Source organism: Tachypleus tridentatus, chromosome 12 (genome assembly GCF_004210375.1).
Source record: "Tachypleus tridentatus isolate NWPU-2018 chromosome 12, ASM421037v1, whole genome shotgun sequence".
Classification (NCBI taxonomy): domain Eukaryota; kingdom Metazoa; phylum Arthropoda; class Merostomata; order Xiphosura; family Limulidae; genus Tachypleus; species Tachypleus tridentatus.
Window position 1 is genome coordinate 11,312,528 of NC_134836.1, and position 16,787 is coordinate 11,329,314.

General features: G+C 34.8%; 1 protein-coding gene across 4 annotated transcripts in view; it reads left to right on the forward strand.

The window, feature by feature from the left end:
• The first annotated feature begins 218 nt into the window (after nt 1-218).
• The window catches only part of LOC143234494 (agrin-like), a 121,344-nt gene continuing 104,775 nt past the window's right edge, over nt 219-16,787 (forward strand). For 3 of the 4 annotated variants that reach the window (XM_076471889.1, XM_076471892.1, XM_076471891.1), the window contains exon 1: nt 219-454. In XM_076471889.1, the coding sequence (XP_076328004.1) occupies nt 289-454 (166 nt within the window). In that variant the 5' untranslated portion in view covers nt 219-288. The remainder of the gene's footprint in view (nt 455-16,787) is intronic. The other variant, XM_076471890.1, reaches the window with a different exon arrangement.

Here is a 16,787-nt window from a genome sequence, read left to right on the forward strand (position 1 = left end):
GGTCTTCTTCAAGTTTCCACAGACAAAGTTTGTGCGTTATCTATAAAGAATTTTGGACAGTATTTTGTGTCGTCATGATTTGTTAGCACATTGGTCATTTGAACTCGTCGTTTGTTTACTTATGTAAAATTCTGGAAAAAAAAAAAAAAGTCTTTGTTTTACCCAATAGGGTAAGTCGCGTGATCTCTTCAGTGTTGGAATTTAAGATTATTTTAGGAAACCTATTCACGTTTCTATAAAGTATTTGTTAAGAACTTCAATAAAGAACTGTGCATTTTCTTTCGACCTATGGCTCTTAAAGTTCCCTGTCCGTCAAATAAGTATGAATTTTCAGAGATGCCCGTTTCGCCCCCTAGCAACAGACGTCAAAATCAACTACTCACAATTCTTTTGATAGCTGGAGTCGTCATTTTGGTGCTTGTCCTGGTTTCCGGTACCATCTTATACGTCCACTGTAAGTAATTTATATAATCTACAATATGTTTGTGTTTGCTACACATTTACGACATCAAAAATTATCACAATAAAACTAAAACATAGGGTCAGAACAGCGATTTTTTTCATATTAGAAACGGATCTATAGGTTTACAATTTATTTGCTTTGTAAACATTTAAAGATTTTACAACTTAAAATAAAAATAACGTAAATAGCATATAAAATTTTACTGGGTAAGAAAAACAATCAAATTTTTGTGCCTAAGTACTTCTTCATACCATAACATTCTTCCACCCAGCCTATTAAACTGTTCATAAAGTACTTTACTAAGTAACCAACCACTTTCATGCTGTCAGTTTATTTGTTTGTTTTTTGAATTTCACACAAAGCTATATGAGAGCTATCAGCGCTAGCCGTCTTTAATTTAGCAGTAGAAGACTAGAGTGAAGACAGCACCACCCACCATCACTTGGGCTATTATTTTACCAACGAATAATGGGATTAACCGTCACATTATAAAGCTCCTCAGATTACGAGTCGAGTGCCTTAACCACCTGGACGTGCCGGGCCCATACTGTCAGTAACGATTTCTAAAATCAGAGGTGTCTCTCATGCTGTCAGTAACGATTTATAAAATCAGAGGTGTCTCTCATGCTGTCAGTAACGATTTATAAAATCAGAGGTGTCTCTCATGTTGTCAGTAATGATTTATAAAATTAGAGGTATCTCTCGCACTGTAAGTAACAATTTATAAGTGCAGAGGTACTTATTATGCTCAAATAATAGCAGACTGATGTTCCACCACTTGGCTGCTCCACACTCTAGACTCCAATTAAAAACTTGTATCGCAGTTGATAGATTTATATACAAAGGTTTGTCAGATATAAGTTCATTAGGTCAATTATCTACAATAGTAATAATATATTAAGTTTAGAATGTGGTTATTAGTTAATCTAATTTAAAATTTATAAATTTTAACTGTAAACTATAGTTTACAGTTTAGATTTCGTAAAAAAAATAGGTCGGCAATTATTATTTAACAATATAATGGTAAACTTGTCTTTTCTCAGTTCATAAATGTTAAAATTACAGTTGAAATATTCTGAAACTAAATTGCATACACATTATTTGATTAAATGCAAATGAAAATAATTTATCGTGTTTTTTTTTATTCTAAAGTTTCGGTAGCTGGATTACGTCATTTTAGAAAACGTAGATTTCAAAGTGAACTGTGAAATTTTGAAATTAGATAAAAGCATTAGTGATTCAAACCCTTAAAAACAATTTATATAAACATTCCAATTGCTGAATAATTAAGTAGTAAGCTAGTGATTATTTACGATATTCCTAAAATTTACAATAATCACTGAACACACATCGAAAGACAGCTTTGAATTATCAGTTGAAATAAATCGGTTGACGTTTGATTGTAGTGTTCATTGTGTCAACCATTAGTAGAAACTATAAAGTTGAAAACTATTGAAGTTTAATAGCAGTGCTCATTGTGTCAGCCATTAGTAGAAACTATAGAGTTGAGAACTATTGAAGATTAATAGCAGTGCTCATTGTGTCAGCCATTAGCAGAAACTATAGAGTTGAGAACTATTGAAGTTTGATGGCATTGTTTATTGTTTCAGCCATTAGTAGAAACTATAGAGTTGACAACTATTGACGTTTGACAGCAGTGTTCGTTGTGTCAGCCATTAGTAGAAATTATAAATTATTTTGTAATAATACTTTTCTTGTTGCGTAACTATCTAAATAAATGAAGTTTTAGTACACCGTATCTCTCTCTACGAAGTTCGTGAACATCTGATGTTTATTACCTTGTCATAGGTAAATATTGGTTTATTAACGAACATGTGTTAAGAAACGTGATTCGTATAGTGTATTGGCAAAAACAACCGAGACATGTTTCAAAGTTAACTACCACCTACTTTTTGTTATATTTAGAGACCTTATTTGTGCATTAAACTCGTCAATTAAAAGTTTAATATCTTGGTAAAGGTGAATAATGAACAGAACCTCATACACACACACACACACAGCTTGCTCGTAAACAAATTGAAGCCAGAGGTCAGCAAACAAAGCTCCATACACTAATTACTTTTAGTAATATAATTTGCTAAGCCTTTGAAATATTTTAGAAACTAGCCTACCTGTTAAATTGAACGTGACATTTACCAAGCATAAATAAAACCGTCAAGTGTCGACTACTACGCATACAGAAGTCAAGGAACACCTACCAAACATACAGAAGTCAAGAGACGACAATCAAGATACAGAGGTCAAGATACGACTACCAAGCATACAGAGGTCAAGAGAACCTAACAAGAAGATAGAGATGTCAATAAATGACAACAAAGCATAAAAGGGTCAGGAGATGTCCACCAAGTGTATAGAGGTCACGAGACTACTATCAAACGTATAGAGGACAAGAGACGACTATCAAGCACACAGAGGTCAAGAGACGACTAACAGCTACCCAGAGGTTAAGAGACATCTAACAAGATACAGAGGTCAAGATACGACTACCAAGCATACAGAGGTCAAGAGAACCTAACAAGAAGATAGAGATGTCAATAAATGACAACAAAGCATAAAAGGGTCAGGAGATGTCCACCAAGTGTATAGAGGTCACGAGACTACTATCAAACGTATAGAGGACAAGAGACGACTATCAAGCACACAGAGGTCAAGAGACGACTAACAGCTACCCAGAGGTTAAGAGACATCTAACAAGATACAGAGGTCAAGATACGACTACCAAGCATACAGAGGTCAAGAGAACCTAACAAGAAGATAGAGATGTCAATAAATGACAACAAAGCATAAAAGGGTCAGGAGATGTCCACCAAGTGTATAGAGGTCACGAGACTACTATCAAACGTATAGAGGACAAGAGACGACTATCAAGCACACAGAGGTCAAGAGACGACTAACAGCTACCCAGAGGTTAAGAGACATCTAACAAGATACAGAGGTCAAGATACGACTACCAAGCATACAGAGGTCAAGAGAACCTAACAAGAAGATAGAGATGTCAATAAATGACAACAAAGCATAAAAGGGTCAGGAGATGTCCACCAAGTGTATAGAGGTCACGAGACTACTATCAAACGTATAGAGGACAAGAGACGACTATCAAGCACACAGAGGTCAAGAGACGACTAACAGCTACCCAGAGGTTAAGAGACATCTAACAAGATACAGAGGTCAAGATACGACTACCAAGCATACAGAGGTCAAGAGAACCTAACAAGAAGATAGAGATGTCAATAAATGACAACAAAGCATAAAAGGGTCAGGAGATGTCCACCAAGTGTATAGAGGTCACGAGACTACTATCAAACGTATAGAGGACAAGAGACGACTATCAAGCACACAGAGGTCAAGAGACGACTAACAGCTACCCAGAGGTTAAGAGACATCTAACAAGATACAGAGGTCAAGATACGACTACCAAGCATACAGAGGTCAAGAGAACCTAACAAGAAGATAGAGATGTCAATAAATGACAACAAAGCATAAAAGGGTCAGGAGATGTCCACCAAGTGTATAGAGGTCACGAGACTACTATCAAACGTATAGAGGACAAGAGACGACTATCAAGCACACAGAGGTCAAGAGACGACTAACAGCTACCCAGAGGTTAAGAGACATCTAACAAGATACAGAGGTCAAGATACGACTACCAAGCATACAGAGGTCAAGAGAACCTAACAAGAAGATAGAGATGTCAATAAATGACAACAAAGCATAAAAGGGTCAGGAGATGTCCACCAAGTGTATAGAGGTCACGAGACTACTATCAAACGTATAGAAGACAAGAGACGACTATCAAGCACACAGAGGTCAAGAGACGACTAACAGCTACCCAGAGGTTAAGAGACATCTAACAAGATACAGAGGTCAAGAGACGACAACCAAGCATACAGGAGTCAAATGACGTTTACCAAGCTGAGGGATACTTTATGCTGTAACCAACAATTCGAGCTCATCCTACTAGTGTTGTAACAGTTGAAAATTGTAAATTATTACTCTACACAGTCTTTTTTTTTTTTTAAGAAACGAAGTGACCCGTTAAGTAGGTCGAATGTATAAATTCCAGAAAGAAAATAGGCTTTAGAGAAAAGATTTAATAGAAGTCAGCGCTATTAACTCAGTTATATATTTCTCTAAGAAAGAAAATTATTAAAATAACTTGTATGAACAAATATGTGTTTCTAGAATATCTGAAAAGGCTTTCTAGCAGTTTCTCTAGCTATTCGTAATTTAGTTTCGCTCGAGGCACGTGAGAAACACAAAACACATTATTGAGTAAATGAACAGAACAAGAAAAGCTCTCTATTTCAATAATTTAGAGTTAACTGACCCTTTTCGCTTTGAGAACCTTATCTACTGTGAAAGGAACGTTGATTTCGTTCGAAACTACCGATTGTTTGTTAGAGGGAGAATTGATTCATTTAAGTGGAAAAGTGTTTTTACCGAATCAGGCAACTCGTGGGTAAATATAACCAACCCATTATTTATACAGACTTACTTAGAAACATCGTTATAGAAGGGGAAGTCGCACTCACTGAAGTTAGTTATCTGAACTGTCCAGAGGCTTGGAAAGGAAATAATGATTGTTATGTAACTTGTAACATTTAAAATGTTTGTTGTTTTTTTTACATTGTGAACGCAACTGACATTATAAGCAGCAAACCTATAGAATTACTAGACCCACATTAACAGCTGTTAATATTGTAAAGAGTAAACCTAAAGAACGACTAGGTTAAAAGCTCTTAATATTGTATAAAACAAACCTATAGAATGACCAATTGTTAGACTGATTGATAATAAACTTACAAACTCATTAATTTTCTTAATCATTAATTCCAGAATCACTAACTCATTAACATCTAGAATCAATAACTCATTAACATCTATAATCACTAACTCATTAACACCCATAATCACTAACTCATTAACTTCCAAAATCACTAACTTCTTAACTTTCAGAATCATTAACTCATTAACTCTCCTAAGCACTAAGTCATTAACTTTCCTAAGTATTAAGTCATTAATTTCCAGAATAATTAACTCATTAACTCGACTAAGCACTAAGTCATTAACTTTCCTAAGCACTAAGTCATTAATTTCCAGAATAATTAACTCATTAACTTTCCTAAGCACTAACTCATTAATTTTCAGAATCATTAACTCCTTAACTTTTCTTATCACTAACTCCTTTACTCGTTCAGTAATTTCTCGAACATAATCGAATATATCATTATTCTGTTTACACTGAACTCTTAAAAACTTATAGATTCTAGGAACTTCCTTGACCTTAACGCCATGTGCTCCTAGAAAACATTTAGAGCGAAATATTGGATCTACAACTTACAACAGTATTTCTCCTGGATTTTAGTTTGGTTTGAATTTCGCGCCAAGCTACACGAGGGATATCTGCGCTAGCTGTTCCTTATTTAGCAGTGAAAGACTAGAGGTAAAGCAGCTAGTCATCACCGTCCACCTCCAACTCTTTGACTACTTTTTTACCAATGAATAGTTGGATGAACTGTCACATCATAACACTCCCACAACTGAAAAGGAGAGCATGTTTGGTGGAAGACGATTCGATCCCACGAACCGCAGATTATAAGTCTAGCGATCTAACCATCTGGTCTTGCCAAGAACCGCTGAATTGTGAAGTATCTTGGATGTATAGCTTACAACACTATCTTTCCTGGATTGTGAAGTCCCATGCAATTCCTAATTCACTAAGCTGTGCATTCACCGAGTATTAAATTGTTTGCTTTTCCAAGACTTGTGATATGCTGAAGGTATGATCTCCTGCCACACTGGCTGTCACATCGCTGGGGTTGGGGACAGAGTTATTTTGCCACTAAATCCTCGTTGATATTCTGGAACTATGTCGAAAGATACCTTTGAGATGGTTGATCGGTATACTTTCCGCTCTTATGTTCTTCTGGTATTATCTAGATGATTATTCTCTTACTAACGACCTTACCACCCGTCCTTTTGGCTTTTGTAAACCATATCTTTGAATATTCTAATAGAAGATAGGGAACAAACATTGTTTGGAGTTTGTCCCTTCATCTCGATGGGAATATTGTTCAGCCATACGATGTCTTCTTGATGAAATCCAGTCATATTATTGATTCTGCTGACGTTTCATTTTATTACAGTCTGATTCAAGTATTTCCTGGCTAAAGTCATTTATGACATCTTATTTTTCAAATGCATGGGACCTCTTTTAACTATTGACCCCTCAGGACATGTCAGGGTATTTGGTTTCTTTAGATGAAGATTAATTTGTAATAACTCCTGATATGAATATTTCAGTTTCTGTTTAATAATATAATAACAATCCATTCTGTTGTCAGTAAAAAGTTTACCTTTGGTGCAGGAATTGTCGTACAGTTTACAGGAAGTTTTTGATCATAGATTGTGGAGATAGACCTTGTATACGCTGAAGATAGCCCTTGTTTTCGCTGAATTTAACCCTTGTTTTCCTTTGAAGTTTATTTTTTAAAAAATCACTTTTCCTCAATGCCAATTACCGACACAGTTCCAGAAGATCAACGAGGATTGAGTGGCAAAATAACTCTGTCCCCAACCCCAGCGATGTGACAGCCAGTGTGGCAGGAGATCATACCTTCAGCATATCACAAGTCTTGGAAAAGCAAACAATTTAATACTTGGTGAATATACAGCTTAGTGAATTAGGATTTGCATGGGACTTCACAATCCAGGAAAGATAGTGTTATAAATTATACATCCAAATCTCTTCACAATCCAGCAAAGACTGTGTTATATGTTATAATCTAAAGGACTTCGCAATCCAGGAAGGATGGTGTTATAAATTACATATCAATGGGACTTTACAATCCAGAAAAGACTGTGTTATATTCTATACATCCAAAGGACTTCACAATCCAGAAATGATAGTGTTCGAAGTTATACATCCAAGGAACTTCACAATCCAGAAAATATAGTGTTGTAAGTTATACATCTATGAGAATTCACAATGCAGCAAAGATAGTGTTGTAAGCTATACATCCAAGATACTTCACAATTCAGCGGTTCTTGGCAAGACCAGATGGTTAGATCGCTAGACTTATAATCTGCGGTTCGTGGGATCGAATCGTCTTCCACCAAACATGCTCTCCTTTTCAGTTGTGGGAGTGTTATGATGTGACAGTTCATCCAACTATTCATTGGTAAAAAAGTAGTCAAAGAGTTGGAGGTGGACGGTGATGACTAGCTGTGGTATTAGAGTAATACATGTTAGCATAGCATGTGTTATCAACAATATATTTCAATATACTAGTCAACATTTTAACGTCTGTTTTCATTAATTTTCAAAGTCTTAAATTTCATGACGTTAAAAAGGTAACTCACTTTTTCATCGATTTCATCTATTCACACTAGTCAGTTAATTATATCGCAACAAACAGTTCCTAGGTAAACGAGAAGAAAAATGGATGCTTTAAGTGAAAGCTTAAAGGTGAAGTAACAAATCTGATTTGGTGGACTCAGCAAATAGCCTGATGTGGCTTTGCTATAAGAAAACACACACACACTGATTTGGTATGCAAGTCTCCGCTGTGACGTAAATATTTAGTCCTTATAAACTATACAAACAATGCCATTGAAGGCAAAATACAAATATTAGGCTTATTAAGCTATAATTTATCCGATTATTCGATGTCTTTATTTGATTGTGAATGAAGTAATTAGAATAAAGTTAATGTTTGTCTTGTAACAACATTAATCTACATGAAAAGATACATATAAGTTCTCGAAAGCATTAATTAAGATTACGTGTCTTGAATCACAATGCAGATCCTAACTCCCCTCCGTTCATAATGAAGCTGACTGATGGTGTAATTGGCGGAAGAGAAAGTTTAAAGGCAGTTTGATGAATTAACATCCAAACTGATATGACAGCGATCTTGTAGTTGATTTCACTGAGGAAGAAGTATGACCGTTATTATATAGTGTCACTTATAGTACGGTGAAAATACAGACTTGTTTTCAATACTTCTCAGTTAGACAACTCTCATGACTAGAAGTGACGAGTTAAAGAATATACAACAAATAGTCGTCAGAAACAAAGCAAGCTGTTGCTATGAGGCGGATAAAAGGCAAGAAATGAGATATATATAAAACCTCAAATGTTCTAATTAAACTAACTGACGTGTAGTCTGTTGCTATGGAAACTTCACTTCCAGAACGAAACACGTTTTAATTCATAAATCATCACCTATCATCTGAAAGAAATGTGACCTTTTTCATTCCTATATTTCTTGTACCATTATGCATGCATGCTTCATTCACTGAGATATTTCTTCAAATCAATGCACGTTCTATCCAAATTACGTTTTCTTTTTGATCAACCTGGCAGAAAATCGGGGCTCTGTTCTCAGCTTTTGTTACGGTAGAGAAGAAATTCGAAACGTAGTTAGGCTCGACTCGGAACAACATATCTTCAACTAGTGTCTGGAAGCTTATGATTTGCGTTTTTCCAGAATAGAAATGAAATTGTTGAGTATTTTATAAGACAGTAAATGTGCGTCTTATTTCTTAATTCTGAAAATTTTTTAAAGAAACGAGAACTACAGTCTTCACAGATTACAGGATCATTTTGGAATTCGATGTTTCAACAAAACTAGTATTTATGATGCGGTGTAAAAAAAAAAAAAAACTATGACAGAAAATACGCTTCTGGATCAGTAGAAGGTTCCAGGGAGAATATGCAGGTAGAAAACGTCATCCGAAGTTATAATAACTGCAATCCTTCTTCAATACTAAATTTTAGATTCAACGAAAGCTGAGTCTCCCTTTAACTTTTGTCGAATAGCAATTAGACACCGAATTAGTTTGTCACTGGTAAAATTAACTACAAGGTTAATATTAAATCACGCTGCTTTATAATCCACTAGTCTACTGTCATCAAACTTGACCTTCAAGCAAGTTGTTCTCGATCTCATATATAGCATTTACAATACAGTAGAAGCATTAATAAAAGAACGATGCAAAATAACTTATAGAGAAACCAAAGTACAGTGTCTAAAATGTATTCTTGTCTTTGGAAAAAGTAGACCCAAGTAGTGTAGTGATAAACCATCTATTAGTCTTATCTTGTGTTCGCAAATACTTACATGTTAATAAGTAAAAAGTAAAAATAAGAGAAATATTTTCGTGCTCAAGTTCACAACGTTCCACACCTATATCATCCTTCACTGCTTACAGACAGTTGTCGAAAGGCGAGGGCTTTCAGAAAAAATAAAATAAAAATAGATAAAAACTATAGTCTTACAACAATTGTGGGGAGTAAGAAAAACACGGCTCGGCATGGCCAAGCGTGTTAAGGCGTTCGACTCGTAATCCGAGGGTCGCGGGTTCTCGAATCCCGGTCGCACCAAACATGCTCGCCCTTTCAGCCGTGGGGGCGTTATAACGTTACGGTCAATCCCACTATTCGTTAGTAAAATGAAGTTTTAGTCCAAGAGTTGGCAGTGGGTGGTGATGACTAGCTGCCTTCCCTCTAGTTTTACACTGCTAAATTAGGGACGGCTAGCGCAAATAGCCATTGAGTAGCTTTGCCTGAAATTCAAAAAACAAACAAAAAAACAAAAAAGATAAATACAGTTGGTATTAAGCTCCTAACTTATGATAGTAAAATTTCAAATTATCAAGTATTATTAGCACAGCATACAAATTATTCTAGTTATAAAATTCCTGCCGAGTTATAATATCCATCCTCCACCCATAACGTCTATTCCTAAAAACTACTGTAATTACTAATGCTCATATTATCTTCCACACATTTTATGAAAGCTTATCTATTAATGCGTATTAATAATATTAATACACGATTGAAAATGTTTCCATAACGATTTTTTTAACATGAACATAACTTGTTAAATAATGTTTAAATTTGTGTTGTGGATATTTCAATGAGAGTGTTTTTTGGAGATACAATTTTCTTACTTCAAACAATACATAATGATCATATCATTATTCTATCAATGAATTCCTTACTGAAATTAAAACATTCAAATAAATTGTATATAAAGTGGTAAAATCAAACGTATCCATAATTAATTTAACATTCTCAAACAGGGTGATTGATTTTTGTTATTTGTAAAGGATGTTTCGCATCTTTATAATAAAAACACTGAATAATTTATTTTATAAATTAAATAACTATTTTCACTTCAGCTGGAAGTGAACCTCAGTTTAATATAATCTATATGTATCCTATGGAAAATAAAACTTTGAAATTGTTAATTATTGTATCCTTAGATTGGTTAATCGGTTTAAATGTTCGCGTACTCTTATTTTTATTGATTAAAAGTTTCACGGAAGAATTTTTACAAATAAATCTGAAATTACAATAGCTTTATCCACGAAAATAATTACATAAATTATTAAATCACCTTTTCTAATATAGAGTACGTTTTACTTACTGAAAATGTTTTAAAATTTATTTGAGAAAGTTTTAGGTTTACTTTATGAAATACATAAAACTTTATTCTAAAATCCATTTAGGTAGATAAGATATAAATAATATAGGTGAATGTCGAATTAAGCACAAAGCTATACAAAGGGCTGTCTGTGCTCTACCCATCACGGGTATCGAAACCCATTTTCCAGCTGTGGGAGTCTGCAGAATACCGCTGTGCCGCTGCGGGGCTTAAGAAGGTTGATAAATTGATAACTTGCATGTTAGCAGTAATTATTGCAAAGCTCAAATCCAAAAACAAACTATTATTGATTAGAAAATTTAACTTTATAAATTTCATAAATGATTACTTATATACAACCCCGGATTAGTGCATGGGCATACCAGGCTGAAGCCCAGAGCCTCACGCTAATCAGAGATCTCAAGCTGTGCCTATAAATGTATTGCACGTATAGGTTCTGTCTCGAGGAGGGCCTCTATAAATTGAAAAGCCTAGGTTCAATAAAACCCTTAATCCGGCATTGCTTATATACAAGTTAAAAGTCATAACAGTTGTTAGAAAACATACAAAAGGTTTATTTGTTTGCTTTTGAATTTCGCGCAAAACTACATGAGAGTTATCTGCCCTTAAATTAGCAATGTAAGACTAAAGAGAAGGCAACTAGTCATCAGCACCAACTCTTGGGCTTCTCTTTTACTAACGAGTAGTGAGATTGACCGACCATTATAACAACCCCACGAGTGAAAGGGCGAGTATGTTTGGTGTGATGGGAATTTCATCCGGCGACTTTCAGATTGGTAGTCAAAGGCCCCTAGCCACCTGGCCATGCTGGGCCAATACAAAATATATAATTTTTAAAGGAAAATATTTACAGTCATAACACCTAAAAGGTTTGTTTGTTTGTTTGTTTTGGAATTTCGCGTAAAGCTACACGAGAACTATCTGCGCAAGTCGTCCCTAATTTAGCAGTGTTAGACTAGAGAGAAGGCAGCTAGTCATCACCACCCACCGCCAACTCTTGGGCTACTCTTTTACCAACGAATAGTGGGATTGATCATAACATTATAATGCCTCCATGACTGAAAGGGCGAGCATGTTTGGTGTGACGGGGATTTGATCCGGCGATCTTCAGATTAGGAGTCAAACGCTTCTAACCACCTGGCCATGTTGGACCAATACAAAATATACCACTCTTAAAGAAAAATATTTGCAGTCACAGCACCTAAAAGCATTGAAAACGTCCCTCCTTCCAGACATAGTACAAAAAAGAATGCAAATGAATAACACGATAGAGGTCTTCAAATATCATTCATGGTGTTAGAGTAATTAGGGGTTAGGTGCTTTGACCTCGTCGTACCAACACTTACTACCACTGACCCCCCCGCAGCGGTTGGGAATGTGGTCGTCATAACTAAAACCCATTAATGAAAGGTAAAAGTAGAAAAATAAAAAATATATATTTTTAAAGTACCATTAGTTTCTATTCTTGTCAAACACACAACTTCCACCTTTCATGGCCTGGCATGGCCAAGCGCGTAAGGCGTGCGACTTGTAATCCGAGGGTCGCGGGTTCGCGCCCGCGTCGTGCCAAACATGCTCGCCCCCCAGCCGTGGGGGCGTTATAATGTGACGGTCAATCCCACTATTCGGTGGTAAAAGAGTAGCCCAAGAGCTGGCGGTGGGTGGTTATGACTAGCTGCCTTCCCCCTAGTCTTACACTGTTAACTTAGGGACGGCTAGCACAGATAGCCCTCCAGTAGCTTTGCGTGAAATTAAAAAAAAAAAAAAAAACATCCACCTTTTATATATAGATAACAAATAAACGTTTTATTGCAAACGGTTGAATACATTTTTAATTGGGAAATAATTGTTTGTTTGAATAGAATATTGGAAATCACGTAACTTTAAATGGGTAAATAAGAATGAGAAAATGAAATTCAATATAAACAATATTTTTACAAATGATATGAAATATCAGTGTTATTGTTACTAAGGTGAATTCTATTGGATAGGTTTGAGAGAAGGCAATGTTTAAATTATTAATAGAAAGGTTGTCGAATAGAAAGTAAAGTATATTAAAGAATTAATATTTTTTAATTTAAAAAAGTGTTCATAAAAGTACAAATACAAATTAGTCATTTTGAGAAAAAAATATAAAATACCGTAAAACCAATTACCTGTTTAAAGCATTATTTATTAAAGTCAATGATAATATGATATATATACAATAATTAAGTATGTTTTAGAATGATTTTAGTAAAACTGGTTTATAAATAGCTGTATTTATATTTAAATATTGTTCTATTAAAGTATTAAATATTGCAGTCGAATCATTTAAATATATTTTAGTAAATATAGTAGTAGAATTGTATGTTTTTATTGAAATATTTGATTAAAGGAACCTAGACTAGTTAAACATTCAAAAATGAGTACATTGCTTTTATTAATCAAAAAACAATGATCCAAAGAAAAGGTCTTGCATTGAGATAAACCTTAAACATTAAGTTTATGATGATTTACGTTTTGCTATCTATAATCCACAAACAAAGTTAAAAGCATTTCCTATTAAATAATTACCATTTGTGATTAATTTTAAGTATAACTAACCAATGGGGCCTATTCTTTCTTAACTGTTAAAATTTACTAAATATTTTTACCTCAAAATAATATTGGTAACCTACCTTGTGACTACATTAATGATAATTTAACTGGTAATATTTCTAATCACGTTGTTACAAATAATTTAGAACTAATTAAAGATGAAAATCCAAACCTCTTTCAGAAAAGATCACTAAATTTCGTATTTTAAAAAAGACGAATTGAAATATTAAAAATAATTAATTGTGTTTTTAGAATTATTTAGTAAATAAACTTTTATCTTCCTTGCTTCTTTTTCTAAAGGAAACCATTTCTTATTAATTATGTGCATAACAGTTAAATATCTTAAACAGTTCTAAATATCAAATAAATATTGCATTTCATACTTTGATACATTGGAACTGTAGAGTTTTAAGTTCTCATTTGGATGCCAATAAGGCCTTGATCGATTCATACTGCCTCGATTTAGATTCCTATAGGTAGTGAGAGGACCTTTCAGGGAAGATTGTGTCTGTACACTTTAGCTTCTTTGCGATACAAAGATCCATCTTTGCTTTTGCAATTCGTGAGAACCTCTAAAGGGATCAAAAATATCCTGGTAGTTGACTGGTGTTTGAAACAGTGTAACCCAAAATTTGGGTATTGTGTCCCTGTAGACTAGTTCTTTGAGATTTCACAGGTTCAATGAGTTTGTCCTTCGTGCCAGTAATTGATGCCCTTAGTGGTTATTGTAGACTTATATGTTGCTTGACTCTAGTTTCATAGTTTGACAGTGTGGTATATTTCTTTGTGGAACTCCTTAGTGGATGGGTCAGTAGGTACTAAATCTTTCTCTCTCTTCTTATAAATTATTCATTAAAACATACAAAGAACAGTCATTGGTAAACTACCTAGAAGATAAAAAACTCTGTGACCATTTTGTACCTCATTTTCAGATATAAAGTACTACGATTTGGGGATCTGATAGTCGAAACATTAGGAACACACGAGAGAGAATAAACTTCTCTTAAAGTCAAAATATACTGGTAATATACCTATGGAGGTTACACCCTTTGTACATTGAACTCATCTTGTGAGGTTATTTTTGAGAGGGATATACTTCATATATCTGAGTCAGAGCTTTTCAGTGATCTCTCTAGCAAGGGGTATCAACTATGAGCCACATTTCCTATCGCTAAAATAGAACTTTTGAGCCGACTGTGGTTGTGGTTTTGGCGTCCACCATTTCTTTTTGTCATGCTATTGTTAAAGCACTTTATCTAAACCGCATAATCAAACCTTATATTTCTAAGCCTATTTAACTGTCAGAAGTTCGGACTTTCTATGGTTCTCTAACTTTTCTCATTATGGAAACAAACAGCACAATAGCTACAAGTGTTTCAAATATTCTTGTTCCATTCCACTCATATTCTCAATCATTTCCCAACTGAATGGAAATTAAAGAGGTATAGTGACTTAAAACTTCGAAAAATAGAAACGTATCCTGAGGAACAGAACACCCCTCTCCCAAGATTGAGTTATGCTCCTGCACTCGGTTAAACTGTCTCAGTGAAAATATACATGGGCCTCTCTATTTTATCAACAAAGTCTTTCTTCCCAATGATAAGAATATTATGTTATCCGTGGATAAATTAGTAGACAATTCCATGTGTATTCCAGTTCTATTCTCCAGCAATAAAACCTGAGAGTGGCCAGATCTTCTTTCATTGGCCCCAAATACAGACCATTACATGGTTTTGTGTTCGTTGCCTGACTCATGTTCACCGATGGAGACCGGCCCATAAAACTATGTCACGTCACAATCCATGGAAGTCATTGATCGATTTTAAAAAAAGAACAAAACTAGTGGTAGTACTCATAAACTACACAAAATATGGCTCCACCAAATTCTATGCAAAAATGGCTAATCTGACACAGTAGAGCTGTATTAGTTTGCCTTATAATTTAAATGGTATTAAAGTTTTAAATGATTATGACTATCCTATCTGTGTTTCCTTACAGAAAACATTCCTGAGAACTGCTTATGGTGTTACTATTTGGTAGTTTTTCTTTGAACAATTAATCTCTGCTTATAGAAGTGTGGTGTTGCTGACTCATTATCCACGAATATGTCGCTCACAATATCACTGAAGGTCGCATTCGTGTCTTCACTGGTTGTGCCGTCAAATTTTGTTTACGGAGACGACTTCAATCAGACAGACCAATAATCTTATTGAATAGTTGCCCTCCTTCTTTTTTCATCCTAGGAGATTCCAATAGGCATACTTCCCTCTGGAGTGGTGAAGAAACTGAGGGGAGGGGTCAACCTGAGGTTTTGCAGTCTCAGCTTTTCTTTCTTCAACACTGGATCATCTCATTCTCCAAATTTCTCTTTTATTGCTAAAAATCTGTCTGTTTATCACTTTTTTCTTCGTTTTAGGAATGTGGAGTGTGATCCGCGAGACAGTAAATATATTTCCATCATTATCTTAAGAAAACCTTGGAAACCATCGTTTTTCAGGACAGCTGGTATGCCTATTAACACTTTTACTAATAAAACAGAGAACATCGTTTCGACCTTCTTAGGTCATCTTCAGGTCATCTGCATTTTCACTTCAATTATGTTTCTCATCATCATGAAACCACTGTTTTATTCCCACTTTAACGTATGGCTCAAAATAAAGTAAATCTGTGGATCTGACATGGTTTGCTGTGGTTTTATAGGATCCCCTCTGCAGGTTCTATGTTACTGTTAGTTATATGGCATTTCACATGCGGAAGCTAAACAGTACACAAACTGTACTATATACAAGTATTCTCTTAGTTCTTTGACAGCCTTGAAATTACTCACTCACTTCTCTTAAATACTCAGAAATGAGTAGCTAATTCATCATTCTTATCATTTTCAGTACAAAATTGTTTAAATCCTAAGCAAAATGGTACTCATAGAAACAAGCTTACTGAAATCGCATCCTATCTGGCGATATCATAGCTTTACCAATTCCTTAAGTAGATTAATCCATTAACCTCCTTATCAAGAAAAAGCGTCATGCCAACTGGCAGTTGATGTGGGATAAACAGCATCATAACAAATTTTCAGAAATGAGTAGCTAAAACTCACTCTTTATTTCAGGAAAATGGGACTTCTCCAGACAATATTTCATAGAAACAAACCACTGTCTCGATATCATAGCTTTTTCTGTAGATTAATCCATTAACCTCGTTATCAAGACAAAGTCATGCACTTCCAGTTGTTGCCATAAACAGCATCATAACAAATTTTATATGCAAAA